The sequence below is a fragment of the Myripristis murdjan genome, chromosome 9 (genome assembly GCF_902150065.1).
Source record: "Myripristis murdjan chromosome 9, fMyrMur1.1, whole genome shotgun sequence".
Taxonomy (NCBI): Eukaryota; Metazoa; Chordata; class Actinopteri; order Holocentriformes; family Holocentridae; genus Myripristis; species Myripristis murdjan.
In genome coordinates this window covers 10,805,954-10,822,578 of record NC_043988.1, presented here as the reverse complement: position 1 = coordinate 10,822,578, position 16,625 = coordinate 10,805,954, and the positions used below count along the sequence as shown (strand labels likewise).

The 16,625-nt window shown below is 42.6% G+C and overlaps 1 protein-coding gene across 1 annotated transcript in view; it reads left to right on the top strand.

Moving 5' to 3' along the window:
* lmx1bb (LIM homeobox transcription factor 1, beta b) overlaps window positions 1-10,519 on the top strand; it is a 43,937-nt gene extending 33,418 nt beyond the window's left edge. The window contains exons 3-8 of the mRNA XM_030060480.1: window positions 4,248-4,480; window positions 6,640-6,815; window positions 7,392-7,469; window positions 7,863-7,929; window positions 9,008-9,169; window positions 10,275-10,519. Of these exons, the coding sequence (XP_029916340.1) occupies window positions 4,248-4,480; window positions 6,640-6,815; window positions 7,392-7,469; window positions 7,863-7,929; window positions 9,008-9,169; window positions 10,275-10,432 (874 nt within the window). The 3' untranslated portion in view covers window positions 10,433-10,519. The remainder of the gene's footprint in view (window positions 1-4,247; window positions 4,481-6,639; window positions 6,816-7,391; window positions 7,470-7,862; window positions 7,930-9,007; window positions 9,170-10,274) is intronic.
* Window positions 10,520-16,625: the final 6,106 nt, after the last annotated feature.

Below are 16,625 nucleotides of genomic sequence, written 5' to 3'. Positions count from 1 at the left end.
CCAGTAAATCAGGAAGTATCAAGCATGCACAGTTGAGCGATTGCTCCCCATGCCCTTCGTTCTGCCCCGAGGCCTTTGTCTGACCTGCCTCATAGGCCTCATCTCTCACCTCAGCATGATTGGCATGGCCACAGGTTTCCTGCCTGAACACGAGAGCCCATCTTCAAAGTAATAGCTTACAGCTGCTCCCTGGATAATCCTCATCCCCTCTGTCTTTGAAGGGATGCGGTGACATAATAGCCCAGGCTATTCTTCACTAAATTGTTATGGTATTTCTCTGAGTGTTGTTCAATAGCAAAGGGGAGTAGGTGAGACTGTTGCACGTGTTGCTAAATGTAGCATGATTATCAAGCACCATAAGCAACTCCGCCCCCCTTCCTCCCCCCTCTCTCATTCTTCTGGGTTTCTCTTTTATCCCACCCAGTCTTCCTGATCCTTATCACTGCCGCAGAAGCATTAAATGTAATGTCTGTAGAGGGGAAATCATTGGCAACATGTGGTGAGAGCTTAAGATGTTGTCACACTTTAAGTTGCCTATAATCTGTTCAAAGGGAAAGTGCATACTTCTCCAAAGTGCCTTGAAAATGGGGAAGAGAGCAGAAGAACAGGGGAGAGACCGAAGTCTCAGAGCTGCACTTGGCTCGGCTAAAGTGTTCATCAGACAAAATGACACTAGGCTAATAGCTTTGTCTTCTTGATAATGTTGTTTTTTTGTTCTTGTTGTCTACTCTTATTTTTTTGACAATACTAAAAACCCAGTAGTTTGTATCCTCACAAGCCAAACAGTATGATATGATGTGTCAAGGAAATGGGAGCAGAGATAATGCAGGAGGGCAGGACAAGGGATTATGTGGACATAGGATTAAAAAGAAAGACATAATGATTCCTTTGGGAGATGGTATGTGCTGAGTTGGGCTCTTTTTTTTTCATTTATGAGTCTGGTTCAGGGGAGGCCTGGGTAAATATTGACACTTCCCTGCTTGAGATGCGGTCATTGATCCACACAGGAGGGTCTCATCACTTGATCTGTGCGCTCAGGTGTGGGAGGAGAAAAGCGAGAGCTAGGACACGACTTTCATGCTGGTGGTCCTCTTTGTGCTGTTCTCTCTCTCTATCCCTGTCCTTTATAAACAGACACGCGAAGGCGCTGGTCACCCCGGTGTTGACCTGCTCCTGCGTCAGTCGGAGTCGTATTACCCAAGTGGTTGAATCATTCAGTAGCTGGAAAGTGGATTTTAAGTTGGTACAAGCTTTCGTGTGATGGGTCACTGAGATCAAGCAGGAAAACAGAGGCAGAAGCTGGTATATGATCAGCTAAATCACATTAAGTCAGATTCCAGTCACAACTCCAGCTCCTTCATCTCGTCTTTAATATCCCAACAGATCTTTAGAGAGAGCTTACACAATAGGCTTGTCTTCTTTTCGGCTAATTTTATCCCTGGACACAGAAGAGCCTCTGTTGTTGATATGTTTATTAGTGTGTGTTATTTATATATATACATTTATATATATATATATATATATATATATATGTGTGTGTGTGTGTGTGTGTGTGTGTGTGTGTGTGTGTATATATATATATATATATATATATGTAATCATCATTTACACCTTCTCCCCTGTCTGTTGTTGGCATGCTGGCTCAATGGCCTGGGCCTCAATCCACTAATCAGGTAATGTTGGGGAGGTTGAATGGCGTGCCTCCCCCTGGTCAGCCTTCACTGCTCACACAGTGGTGTTGTTTTAAAGAGCATTCTTTAGCAGCTGAACTTGGAAAGGTATTAAAGTGGGATTAGGCTCCTCCACAATCCACTGCTTGTGTCATTCAGGGAGTTGTGTTCTCCTCTCCCCACTGCCACCTCCCCACTCCTCCTCTGTTTGATTGTGGCTAGCCGCGGGAGTGGGACTGACTGTGCCTTTCAAAGGAGAGGGGTAGGGTTAAATCCCTAGTCCACTGCTCCCTGCTAATTCTCCTTGTTCCTTAGAGAAGGATTTACTTCTGGTGCCAGCTTCTCAAAGGCCCTCTCTGCCCATCCGAAAAGTCGCCGTTGCCTTCCTGTGGAGGTGTGGTTGCCATAGAAGGGGCGTCATGCATGGCTATTCCATCTGAACCCCACTGAGAATGGGGACCAGGGACTGAAAACAGGCAGAAAGTCCGGATTAGACCAGAGGACAAAGCAGGACAGGAAGATTCCAGAAGGGACGAATGGGAATTACAGCAGCAAAAATAATGCAAAGTGACAGAGAGGGGAAATAGAAAAATAATGGCTTACAAGATTAGACTCGGCAAGGAAAAGGAAGAAAGGAAAGAGGGCTGAATAAGAATGTTTTCATCTGGATGAGAAGATTTGAGAGAGCGGTTGTAGGTGAATGCGGAATCCTGGACATATCAAAACCATGCTAACAAGTCATTTCCTCAGCTTTTTTGTCTCTTTCTTCAGCTAAGCCGCCAATCATTAGCTAAACATTAGAGTTCGAGCTGGGAACTAGTCTTGACAGATTCATCACCCCTTTTTCCCAGTCCCAGCGTGTAACATGCTAATCCTTTTGATAATTGGAAACAATTGTGGTCCTTGAATCTTCCCTTTATCTTTGGAGGTATGAGTCGATGTACGATTTTTTTTCCCTCCTGAATATTTTTAGTAGTGTTGCTCTTGCCTATTGTTTCTCAGTGACCAAAGTTGGTGAATTGTTTAGAAGATAAATCCAGGTTGGCAGGTCACTTAAACAAGAACCCTGCTTGTTTGAGAAACATGCCAAAATTTCTTTTTCAAGGGATTATCCTTGAGGTTTTTCCATAGTTGAATAATAATCTTCTTAACTTATTGTAATAAATGAAAGATTAAAGGATTTTATGAACCCAGCGAGTGCCAATTTTGATATCTCTGTTGATTTGCTGTTGCGTGATAGTTAAAAAGAAAATGAGATACTAGAGCTGCTGTTTGCAGTGTCACTTACCAGTTGCATTTGTGATTGTACGGATGAATACTATCCAGAGATGAGTAAAATAACCTGTCAATTGTTGTGATGTAATTAAGATAGCATGTGAAATTCAACATTGAAATTGGACTCATACCAATGCTTTGCTGATAAAGGTCTGATGGGCAGAGGCAGAGCAATTATTTTAGAAAACTATATGGGCAGCAACAAAAACCGCACTATCTTGTTTCTGTCATGCATACAGCTGCCATACTGAGCTTTGTGCCATATACTCATGCACATGCACGTGTGAACACACACACACACACCCACGCCATATCAGTACTCAATCAGCACCTACGACGGTATTACCATAACAAAACCATCCTTTGGTTTCCCCTCCACTCATATTTACACATTATATTCATCACTATCGCTCATCCCTGTCCCAAACCAGCAGATGATGTCAATTGCTGCTCTCTCTGCCTCCCTGCCTTGCACAATGAAATAGATGTTCACCACAAATAGATAGGCGGTTGCCAGCTGTCTTCCAGACCAGGGCAAACAAAGAGGCCACTAATAAATCCAGCTTTACGGCTGGACAAGATCAACCACACTCCCTGCCTTCTTGCTCCATTTAATGTGGCTTCTTCTGAACAACAGAGAACGAATTAAATGCCTCTCAGCCACCAATAAAACAATGCAAACATCTTCCTGAAAGGATATAAAAGAAGATGGAGGTGTTGTCTGGGAAATGGTGATAGAGGCGGTGTTGCACTGTAGAGTAGACGGAGGCATAATATTAGACTGTAAGATGAGATATGAACAGACCACAAGGCAGCCCAGTAGTAAGCAATGAATCATCATCAGCACTCACAGATACGATATCTGATGGGTGTAGAATATTGTGAATATGAAAGAATTGTGCGCATGGTAGGCAAAGGGCTTGATGGGGTGATCAGGGCTTGGCCAAATTACTACGTGTTCACTGCACTAGAACAAAATGATCCAGCCTCTTTTTCAGGCTTGTGAGAGAGTCTGGGTGCCCATGACTGCGCTCTGTTGGAATGATGCGGGGCTCGGTCCACCCTAGACATTTTAACAGATGAGCTACTGTCAAAAGAATCACCTCCTTGGCTGCCCAGCGGATCAGCCGGCCAACTTGACTCTTAATCAAAACCCCTCGACGGGCAAGCAAGCGAGGCCACGGGATGAAACAAAGCCACACACCTAGCCAAAGAAGCACACTGCAGCCTGCGTATGACCGGAATAATTTAAGCGCTGCGGCTTTTGCTACTTTCTCAACTTGCTTTTTCCTCGCCCTGCAGGTTGTTCGCGACCAAATGCAGTGGATGCATGGAGAAGATCGCCCCCACGGAGTTTGTCATGCGCGCTCTGGAGTGTGTCTACCACCTGAACTGCTTTTGCTGCTGCGTGTGTGACCGCCAGCTGAGGAAAGGGGATGAGTTTGTCCTGAAGGAGGGTCAGCTGCTGTGTAAGATCGACTACGAGAGGGAGAAGGATCTGCTCAGCTCAGTCAGCCCGGATGACTCAGACTCAGGTGAGCCCTCTGCACCCTCTCACACGGGAATGAGATACAACACCGTGGTGCTGATGGCACCACTGTGTTGTATTCTGTACGCTGTATGACTGTTACACTGCTCCCTACCATAGACGTCCTCCATATTTGATGTATACTGAATAGATTTGCTATTTGAACTATTTTGATGACTGATTATATGGGGAAAGGCATATTGCGACTTTATATACATTTGTATGCCATTCATTCATAGTTGCCAGATCATTCCTTGAGTCTGATGAGAATTTTTTCCGAGAATTTTCCTGAACGCAGAGCAATAATTTGGGAGCAGCCCACTCTTGCATGCAGTGCAGACTGTAAAAAGCGGGACTTCTAAGATGACTACATCTGTAACTTTTTGGTGGCTGATTTTGTAGTATTCTAATTTGGGCAAAGCGCGTAGTTTTATGATATACAGTAGGAAGTGGAAACAGGACGAAGCCAAGCCACCCTGTATTAATGACTATCCATGCGTGGGCAGGATCTGGTGCTGGAAAGAATTAAATCACTGTATCATGGTGAGTGACAGAGGGATTTGGGGCCTTTCTGCAGAAAGCCAAGCTGCGCCTCCACTCTTATCAGCTCTAGTGTTCCTCGCCTATAGCCTCCACACACAATGAGGCATCTCGCCAAGCCCCACTGTTCACTACCATCTGGCTCACATTTAAACATGCACAAAAGCAGGGAATTTGTCAAATACATCTGTGCCTGTGTCAACTTTTGTCAACTCATGGGAATATTTGCTTTGCTTCCTCGTTTGGTTGTGTCCCAGTGTATCACAGAGGCATGTCTTTGTGCATGGCTCCAAAATTCAAGATGGAGAAAATGTTGACATGAACAGAGGTTAACCTCGGCATGTGGCAGATGAAATGTAGGTTTTCAGTGGAGAAATGTAGAGACATATCAGAACCAGATGACACGAGACACTGAGCCATCACGTAAGCCTTGCCTCACAGTCACTAGACCGCCACATCATTAGGCTTCATTAGCAGTGTTGCTGGTTCTGATTTGGGAAAGCTTGTTTTCCGTCTCGCAGACCTCACACTGACAGATAAGAGCTGATTTTTATGGATGTATTTATTTATTTATTTTTAATGTGATGTTTAGATGGCTCTTTGGCCTTAGAGGAAGTCTTACAACCAAGTGAAACGGAAATACATGGTTTGCTACAAAATTTAGCCGTCACCAATATTAAATTACAGACAGATTTCTTAACTGCTTGTCAAATAAATCACCTTCAACAAGTTTCTAACAGTTTGAATGAGGGTGAAGAAATAACCAACTCTATAAGTCATTTGTTTTGTAATAGTGGCTAAATTCTGGCATTTGTTTGCTATAATCAGAAAACCAGCAGCATAAATTGTTTTTATTCTGCTCAAGCTACAAAAAATTCAGTCACATAAAATATGAGAATGATTCTTTAAGTAAAGAATTGCTCAGGGACAGTAGTGAATATTCAGCTGTTTTTTTTTTTTGTGATAGCAGCAAACACATTGTTATTTTAAAAAATAAACTAACAGGAATTCCTCTTTATCTCAGAAACTGAATAGAGCCAAGTTATTATTTAGCTTTAATAGCGCATCGTAAGAATGAGACATAAAAATTAAACAGCTTTTACTACCCAAAACTCTAATATCCTGCTGCTGACAGTACAAAACTAAGCAATCCATATAGAAGTTGTCGCTATTTTGAGGTCTGGGATGGAGTAAAAATCACATTATCTTTCAGTGTCGTAGGGGATGCGTTTCCCATATGCACTTGTGTTGCCTTTTCATGTTGTGCTAGTTGTAGTGCTCTTATCAAAGATTGATTTAGTGTAAATCAGCCAAAGCTGAACGCAATAAATTATAAGTGACACAATGTCCAGTTCAGTGACAAATGTGCATATTTCATTGTATTCTCCTCGCAAACGCTACAGACTTCTGTAAGGCTAATCGTGCATATGGCCTATTCTTTTTGTAACAAATTGATAACAAAGTATTAAAAACACATGTGTCTCCTTTGATTATGCACTTGTGGTGTCTGAATCTCTTGGAATAGGGAAGAACAAAAATATATTTATCAGCAGACTGTCACTGACTAAAGGGGTGTAGTCAGTTCAAACCCATGCTGATGGTGTAGAAAAATGACTCTTTCCGCAGAGAAAAGTGACGATGAGGAGTTGGACATCAAGCCAGAAAAAGGCGTAGGAGGCCAGGGGAAAGGGGATGATGGGAAGGATCCCAGGAGGCCCAAAAGACCACGCACCATCCTGACCACTCAGCAGAGACGGGCCTTCAAAGCCTCCTTTGAGGTGTCCTCCAAACCCTGCAGAAAGGTAGGACTAACCTTTGATATTGTGCTATATCAGAGCCTGGACTGATTCAGAGCACAGGCAACAACGCATTTTAACTCTAAAACACAAATGATTTTTACACTGAATTTTATGATATCCCCTGGTCTGTATTGCACGTAATGGAAACATGGAGATTTAAATGCGCACCACGAGCCCTACAGTAGTTTCACAAATAAAATTCTCGAATTTGAAAAAACTCCCCCACCTCATGCTTGTGCTTTGAAGTGGCAAGCAGCATTCTGGTCTGTGTTAACTGAGGTAGTGCTGTAACGCAGCCCGCCTGCACCAAATGACATACTGAGAGAGGAGCTCTGCCTCCATAGCCTAGGCCCTAAAAACATGCGCTGCACACGGTCCAAGGCTTTGAAGAGGCAATAACCAAGATCTCCAAAAAGACCACTGCATTAATTCAGCATTCGCAGAAATCAAAGCAAATGAAAGAGGCAAAGTGCCCATTTGGAAGTGTGCCAGTTATATAAAGGACACAAACTATCTCAAAGCACTGTGATGTGTTTTCTTGTGTGATAACGGAAGCCTTTTTTGTGTGGCTGGTTCCAGGTGAGGGAGACGCTGGCTGCAGAGACAGGACTCAGTGTTCGGGTGGTTCAGGTGTGGTTCCAGAACCAGAGAGCCAAGGTGAGGGCCAGTTAACACAAGACTTATGACCTACTTCTGTTTGTGTTTGTGTCGGGACGCGACAGCCCGGTTCCATCTCAGATTTGCGAGAATGAGTCCGGCTAATAAATCAGCACAACTATGTGTGTTAAACTTATCACTGCATTCCTTTCACAAAAGTAAAGTTAAAGTGCAAGGGGTTGCAAATCTACCTCAGTCTTATGTTAAACGTCTACACCCTCCTCTTTTCCGATTATTATCTTTGAAAACCTTTGATATTTGACAATGAAGGGCGCTCAGATACAATTTTATGCAGTTCACTCAAGGGTGAACAACGAGGAGCATCCTTTTTAAATTAAAGAGAGTGCATGTTAGTTTTGGGAGTTCCTCACAACTTTGACTCCTTCTTTTCAGATGAAGAAGTTGGCAAGAAGACAGCAGCAACAACAAGAACAACAGAATTCTCAAAGACTTGGCCAAGGTATGATACATACACTGCCATGAAAAGACAATAGTGGACCACTGTGTCAAATTGGTTCTCAGGGCAATTATTTTAGTGGCTGCATCTACTTTTCCCACACATTTTTCTTTTTCACATCTTCTACAGTGTAAGTGTACAATATCTGGTCACAGTAATATGTTAGATGTACCTCAGTGTGAAATGTCTGCTTCAGGCCAATCATGTGATGTAAATGATTAGTTTTGTTTGACCACTGCATAGTATTAATGGAATATCATGGAAAACATCAAAAAAGTCATAAGAGCTTCTCCTCATGTGGGTTTTTCTTCATTGTCATCAGCTCGTTTTTAGTTTGTCCGGGCAAGAGACTGACCGGGTGTTAGCACATTCACTGTATATCCTGAATAGATTAGAAGTACATCTCTGTGTAAATAAGAACACTGCACATCAAAAGTTATGAGCTGGAAAATGTTTTGGAAGCCAAACGGAATGAATGGCAGACATCGTTTCACAAGGCCTCACCACTGCAAAGGAAAGTGCAGGGGGTTGGGCTCCAGTGACGAAGCCACAAGGATCTGTGTGTCCCGCTCCCCTCTCAGTGAGTCAAGAGCTGTGTTTTTGAAGGGAATTGTGGGAGAGTCACTCTAAGCTGCAGAAAAGAGGAGGTCGCCATGGAAATACTAATAGACTCACATGGGCTCTCAAGGTACTGGGAGGATATAGCGAACTCCCAAACACCGGTCTCCCTTTTGCCCTCTTAGCAGAAAGTTGTTCATTCGTGGCAGCTTGCAGTCTGGCAGCAGCTTAGATGGCCAAAAAATGTAAAAGTCAACATGGCTAATATGATCACAGTCTAAGAAAAATGCAAACTAGAAATTCAGACTGCAATTACCTGCTTAGAGCTGGAATCTACAAACAAGGGACATGTCTGTACCCTGCTATCTTGATCTTGTCATTATGGTTCAGCCCCGTCTTTCTGTGTGCATCCATTGTGCTTTGCTGCATTACCATTCTGCAGACTCATCCCACCAGCCCGACGCCGAATAACACAAGATTTCTGTAACGGTTTTTCGCATTTGTTTTCTGTTGTCTTTGGCAGAGGTGATGTCCAATCGGATGGAGGGGATGATGAACTCCTTCACGCCACTGGCTCCGCCACAGCAGCAGCTGGTCGCCATGGATCAGAATGGTTACAGCACAGACCCGTTCCAACAGGGGCTTACCCCCCCACAGATGCCCGGGGACCACATGAACCCATATGGTGAGCATCCAACCCCTCCACCGCCGCCCCCCCAAGCTCTAAAAACACACACATGCCTGTCCCTTGATCAACCTCATAGCTCCCCAGTGTGGGACATGTGTTCTGGCCACAGCCTCCTGATTTAAGCCGCTCGCTGAGAGTACGAGCAGCTTCTCCTCCCACATGAGATAACACAAGCGTGCTTGTAAGCCTTTGGTTTTTTGAAGTTCATTTTCAAATCAATTTAGTATGGTTTTAACTCCTCACCCCCACATCTGAGACACCCACTGTTATTTTACATGAGGGGTTTTTAATGGTGGTAAAAGCATGTGGTCAGTGTGGACGGTTTGCTGATAAAGTGTGATCAAAACAATGGTCAGGAGCTGTGTGAAATGATGTATCACGATGGGAAAGGAATCTTTGAGTTCTACGTGATACAGCAAGCTATTTCGATACAAACAAGCCTCAAAAGATAAGTCAATCAAGTATTAGTCTACAGGATGTAACTGGAATAACACATTTCTGAGTGGTGTCCTCAACAAGTCCCAGAGGGACCATTTCCTGAAGTTCATAACTTCCTTATAATTTGCCTCCGTTTAGTTCTTCTCGATGGTAAGAACCCAAATCCCCAGTCTCATCACTCTCCTTTGGTTTGGGGAAAAGAACAATATTGGCAAGGCATTAAAAGATATGTCTCATCACACTGTCCCCATTTTGTGCAACACTATCATTAAGATCCAGAGTGTAATAAAGTTAACTATTCCCTCCAGAGAAATAACATGTTGGGGTTTTATGAAAGGCGTAAACAGTTGCTATTAACCAGATCTTTTAGGAGGATGCCCCTTGTTTACATGCTCCCTCATAGACCGCAATTGTCCCAGCGAGGGCAGCAAAAAGTGAGCTTTGATGATATCCAACAAAACAGTTTTCACAATTGTGATGACACACAATAGCAGTTTCTCAAAGTGACTATTAGTAATTGTAATTTCACAAGGCGGTCATAAATCTTGAATACAAGATTGCATTGATTTTATAGCCAGTGATATCCAGTGTGGCGTTCTTGTGGGTTTGAATGAGGCTTGTATGCCAAAACATGATGACCTATTTCCTAATGATCTCTCCACAGGTAATGATTCTGTATTCCATGACATAGACAGCGACACGTCTTTAACCAGCCTCAGTGACTGCTTCATGGCGTCGTCGGAAGTCAACTCCATGCAAGCTCGTGTGGGAAACCCCATTGACCGGCTCTACTCCATGCAGAACTCTTACTTTGCATCATGAAAGAGTTCGAGCATCAGCACGGAAATAAACTACCCATCTCAACTTAATGACTGACAGCCAGGAGTTTCTACACTAATATGGACATGACAGAAGAAACAACTTTTTTTTTCTTTTCTTTTCTTTTTTTTTTTTTTTTTTGTTGCAGTAGCTCCTGGTTATGTGCAAAAGCTTACTCAAAGATAGTAAAAACACTGTTGTAGAACAGTGAAGATTCCTGGGGAAAAGACTTAAATATTGTTAGAGATTATTTGGTAGGATTGCTTATCTGTCACAGGAGATATTACTCCTTTCTTTGTTCACGTAAAGAAAACGAGTAGATATTGAAGCCACTGATTACAGTCTCAAACCAAATAACACAGTGAGTTTATACAGTGCATGATCAATTGTAAACTAAAACCTTTTGTAAGCCCCTGGTTAAAATGTGTTGTTTGGACTGTTTCTTCTTTACACTACATGGATTTCCATGTTCAGCGTTAGCATTTTGATCACTTTCAATAGGTTTAGATATTGTGTTAATAGTAAATAGGTGCAGCATGTCTGCAAGAGTGACTGTAAATTTGTGTATGTATGAGAGTTTGTGTGTGAGAAAGAATTGTTTAGAGAAAAACGTGGAGAATTTGGTGGACAAGTAGGATCAGTGAAGTGTAAATACTTTCCCCAGGCAAATTGGATGTGCATGTTAAAAATGGAAAACATTCTATTTATTTAACTATAACAGGCTCTTGAAGGTACATATTAAAACTGAAAAGCTTTATTTAAAAAGGAGAACATTTTTTTGTTGAGCAATTAGTGAGTACATGAGTATCACAACTCATCTGTATGCCTTTTTAATATGAAGATTAACCCTTTTGTTTTTGTTTTTTGTTTTGTTTTTGTTTGTTTTTTTCCAGCCAAGCTGTAAATTAGCAATGTGCTATTTATTTCGTACAGACCAGAAACCTTCCATTGTCATTGTCATATGTGCATTCTCAAAATGTTAAAGTTGCTAAATGACCAAAGTTGACTGGTTTGATGAATAAACAATGTCTTTCTCCTGATAACGTTCAAATAAATGCCATTCAGTGATCATTCACATGTCAACATGTCAAATCTCACGACCGGTTCCTCATGTGAGCTGCTGTGGTGTGGTCCCCTGAACATTTAAGACTCAAGTTTTTCATTTTCTGCAAAATAGTCGCCCTATACCATTCAGTTCCCTGTCTAAGTCGGCCTAATACCCGTCCTTCTGACAGAATGAGCAGTCTGTGGCAGAAACCGGCATGTGTAGCAAGACGAAAGTAGGAGAAAAGTTCAAATGACATACCAATATATTTGCATGATTGGAGGTTATGGCCCCGCCCATAACCTCAGGGCTTGTTGGGCGGCTTCTTGGATGTACCATCTGGGTGCTTCTTCATCTCCTTGACAGCTCCTCAATGTGGCTAGGCAAGATTACCCCCCCCCTCCACTCCCCAGCACACACACCACACACGCAGCACCTACACCAGCACTACTCCACTCTCCAAAGAAGGGTGTTTCCGTAACCGTACCACACATGACGCTACGCCGTTTGAAATGCTGCCAGCTGGGCGTTACAATAATTTGCTAGTGACAATAGTGTAATGACAAATTTATGACACTCAGTGTTACAATTAGTATATTTCTATTTCATACTCTGGCAGGCATTATTAGTATTTATTGCTATAACCTGGGCAGAGAGAGCATGTGAAACTGGCAGGTATGGGAGAGTTTAGCACTGAGCTGCTCAGCTGGAGTGGTAGTGGTGTATATATCTTTACTATCAAGTCTAGGATCTGACAGCCAGGTGTTGGAGGGAAGGCAAGACGACCATTTTTCTTCACTTGTCACGCTGATAATATCCTCATCCCCACCCCTAAGGAAGCTTCGAGTGACATCACCACAGTCCCGTACAGTATTGAATGGCCTATTTGTGTATGCAAATTTGAGAAAAATTGCTTACCCCAAACCAAACATGACTCAGTGCTTGTAACTCAACTGTGTTGGTTTCATTTCCTCGTTACACACTGCATCTGCATTTGCATCTGCGTATGCGCTGCTACATTTGTATTAAAGACTATATTAGAAAAATATGTCTAAGCCAGTTTCAAGAGTCGTGTCTGTGAATAAGGCTGATGACAACAGTGAGCAGGTTCAGGTGATGGGACTAGTGTGTGTGTGGATTACAGCGTGAAAGACTCAGTAAACAGACGTGACAATGACTATCATTTACAGTAAACATGAATGGAGCTGCGGTGCACGCATTGTGTTTGCACTGGAGATAGATAGCACGACTGGTTCGAACCTCAGGTCAGGCCAGGTGAGCCCACAGAGAGGTGTTTAGGTGTACAAAAGACAGAAAGACCTTTCATGAAACCTCCATAAACACTTTGAGAAATCCAGTCTATTCGTATCTCCTGCATGGCAAGGCGTCTTAGTGCTTATACACTGTTCCGATTGTTAGCGCCTGCTATCGCCATTGATATCATCGGCAGCGATGTGGAGTCTGGTTTCACAAGTCGGAGCGTAGCTAATTTTGTCCAAACTATCCAAACGTTTACCTCGCTCCACCCTGGCTCTGGGTACTCTGCGTTAATGGGGGTAGGCAGAGTAAATTAAATAAAAAGAAAAAATATCCAGGATGGTCTTTGTTGACCATTTGCACCTCCACGCTTCACATCCTTGTATCCTTCCTTTGTTTTTCTCTTGATTCCTCTGCCTGCTTTCCGTGGTTTTAAATCCAGACCAGTTTGACAAACAGAAGAGGCAATGAGTGAATGTAGCCTATGTCGCTGCTTGTTCACCAGCACTGCGACGTGAATCAGCCAAAGAAGACTCTTAGAGGCTGAGGTAGTGTGGCCTGGATATGAAAACAGCCCTGCTGAAACCTGAGCTGGAGACACACACACTCGCATAAACTCAAGGAAAGTTAAGAGTTGGCCCTCAGTAAACTGTTCACACATTTTCTCTTCTGCCGTTCTGGCACCACATAGGAAATGAGCACTAGTGACAATATTTTCATTAGATAACCAAAATCCTGAAATTTTCCACCTTAGACACAATTGGAGGTTTGTGAATCATTTTCTTCCTTAAATGTTTGCTTCGCCGGTGAAAAAACACGCTCAGCCCCATTTGTTATTCAGAAGAGTGAGTTACACACTGCTGCAGGAACTTTAAGAACAATTGTCGCCAAGAACGCGGCAAGATCAAAGACAGTAGCTTAATAATAAGCAGTACAACCCAACTCTTCCTCATTGAGTGACACATTCAAACCACACAATGCATTCAGTTTGACACGACCATTGTTTTGTATTTATTTTACGCCTCATTTATATGCCAGTGACAGCTCTTAATGTGCATCCCTAATTGCCGTTTCTCAACGTTACATTTTCAACAGACCAATGTCACATTTTTTTGGGACAAACCAAATCCAATTAATTATAGCATGGGCCGGGCCAAAAGGCAAGTCAGACATTTGCGGGTTCAATACAGTCTAGATCTCGTCTCATGATTTCACAGGAGTTCACAGGAGTTCACAGCTAGTCCAAGTGGGAGCAGGGGGAGATTTTGGGTGTTTTTGCTGGGCATTTTCCATGGCGTGTGGTTAATTGTTAGGGGAGACTTTTAACCAGTGTCTGACACATATTCTTTGAGCCTTGAGGGCTTGTGCGTAATCAGATGACAGAGTATGCTGCGGTTTTGACCAGAAAGAGGGGTCACAGCCAGCCATCCAAGCATGTCCTCATAGCGAAGTGTTGCTTTATTGTGTCTGTCAGAAACACACAATGGCCCTCCCACTGCATGAGACATTGTTTGCATGTTACAGGTCGAACAGTTGGAGTAATAGTGTTTTTTATTGATCACACAGTGGGAAATCTTTTTTATTTCTGAAATACCACAAGTGATACAGTTCAGAACAAAGAACAATCAGGATACTGCTCATAGGGGACAGTACATGCAGGATCATACAGCAAATAGAAATCAATGCCTACAGTACAGGGAAGCCACACTAAAAGGAATGGTCAGATGTAATCTATTGTATTTATTGGTCTAGGAACAAATAATCATTTGAACCTCTCTGTGGCTATTTCTCCTACATGTAAACATATTGCTGCAGCTCCTTTTTCTCCACCTCCTCCTCTGCTGAGAAAGAGATGGTGCTGGATTCACCTCTCTGTGCCCAGGGGTGTAGATATAGCCCTGGATAGGGCTCAGTAATCCCCCAGCACTATTGGAGCCCATCTGTTTTGGTTTTCATTTTTCTGCATTATTAGTGCTTATTGGTACATGGTCTAGGAATGTAGCCAGGGTGTTTGAAGTCGAGGAGGAAGGTGATGCCAGGGGCATTGGTTGAAGGAATGATGACCTTAAGGTCTAACACAAGCCAGGACTCCTAACCTCCAGGAGCCGATCCCTTGATGTTGGAATCCAAGCCCTGCACACTTTCCTACATCAGACGCCCTGCACTTTGAAATTTGCCGTTTTATTTGGTAATTTAGCAATTTTATATTCCTAAGACATCATGACATGGAGAGTCAGGTACTTCTAGGTACCTCTATTCTCCTAACTATGAGTGCACTAACTATGAGTGCTCTTAGTCTAATCTTTCAAGGGAAATGCCATTGATTATTCAGCTTTAAACTATGTGATACCTATGTGGTAGGACAGTTTGATCCGTATTAGTGAACATTATCTGCTGTCTCCTGAGGCCGCAAACAAAGAGAGCAGATTGTCCTGCCAACCAATCTATGATATCATAGCGATTTACAGGTCCAAAGAGAATAAAATGAAAAATATGGAAAACACAACAGTAGCCAGGGAGATTTTTGAGGATCAGGATAAATTTTATGGCCAAGAGCTGATAGCATTATAGTAATATTAAAGACGATAAGGTTCTCTTGGATATTAAGGTTCAGACAAACATTCTAATTGTCCACAAGGAAAAATTATCTTGTATTATCAGTGTATCAGATCCAGGCTGTCCATTGGTATATGATGCAGATTAGAATCACCACTCAATCATTTTTTTTTTTTTTATTTGTTAGAAAGTAGCTCATTCTCAGTAATCTGACCAGATTGTCCTAGATCAATTTCATATAAATTTACAAAATAAAAGACAAAAACATTAAGTGATGATAAAGTCCAACAATTTCAGTTTTACTTTGCATGAACACTAAACTGAATCAGTACTGATATGCTACTCTGGCTCGCAAAGTTAACCGATACCTGCGTGTGTTTAGCATTACTCTTTGACTTGAACTCTTGAAGCAAAAGCAGACGACACCAGCTTCGACAGAGCAAACTTCTGACAAAGGAGTGCTCATCACTGTGTTGTATCGATGTGCATTTGTCAAGATGAAATGGAGAATTAAATCTGTTACTGAGGGAGATAAACTCCGCAATCATATTAACCGCAAGGGTTGGAGAGGAGTGTGCATGAAGTTCAGGTTACTGAGGCAATTTAAAAATCTTGTCAATAAAGATTCCTTTTTATGTGTGTTACTCCTCCTCCTGAAACATGTTTGCATATAAAAGCGTAACTTTATCGGTTTAATCCGAACGCTTGTTAAAGTTTGAGCACTGGCTCTCGGTGCACGATAATTCTTCTCCTCTTGTCAGGCTGAAACTGAAGGAGGAGAGGAGGCAGCCTCCTCTGATTTGCGCGGGACGGGGGAAGAGCCGCTGTTCACAGAAGGTCTTACAAACATTACCTCTGGACGGGGGATGTGGTGCAGGACAAGGTGAGCCCTCAGCTGTATATTTAAGCTCTGGATGTTTCGACAGAACTCACCTGTGAGGCTGATAAATCACAGGCAGTGTACGCTCAGAGTTGACCGTGGACAGTAAATCTGAAAGTCAACAGCCAATAAGGGCTAAACCAAACTGTAAGGAATTCTGTTTTTGGCACACTTCCTGTCATGTACTCCCTATTTATTACATACCCTTAATAACTCCAATGAGAGGCCTTTTGCTTGGCATGCTGGAGGCCATCACTGACTTGTAAGACATACATTTGCTCTGAAAATAAGGTTTGACCTCTGTCCTTTGGGTGGAAAGTCATAAAAGCAGTCTGTTGTGTGCCTTTGTGTTTGTTTATATAAATTAGATCCAATTTAAGTAATTCCCAAAGATATTTATAAAACTGTAAATCAGCGAGTGCCACACTGGCTACTGATGCCGTACTTAGAGCGCTGCT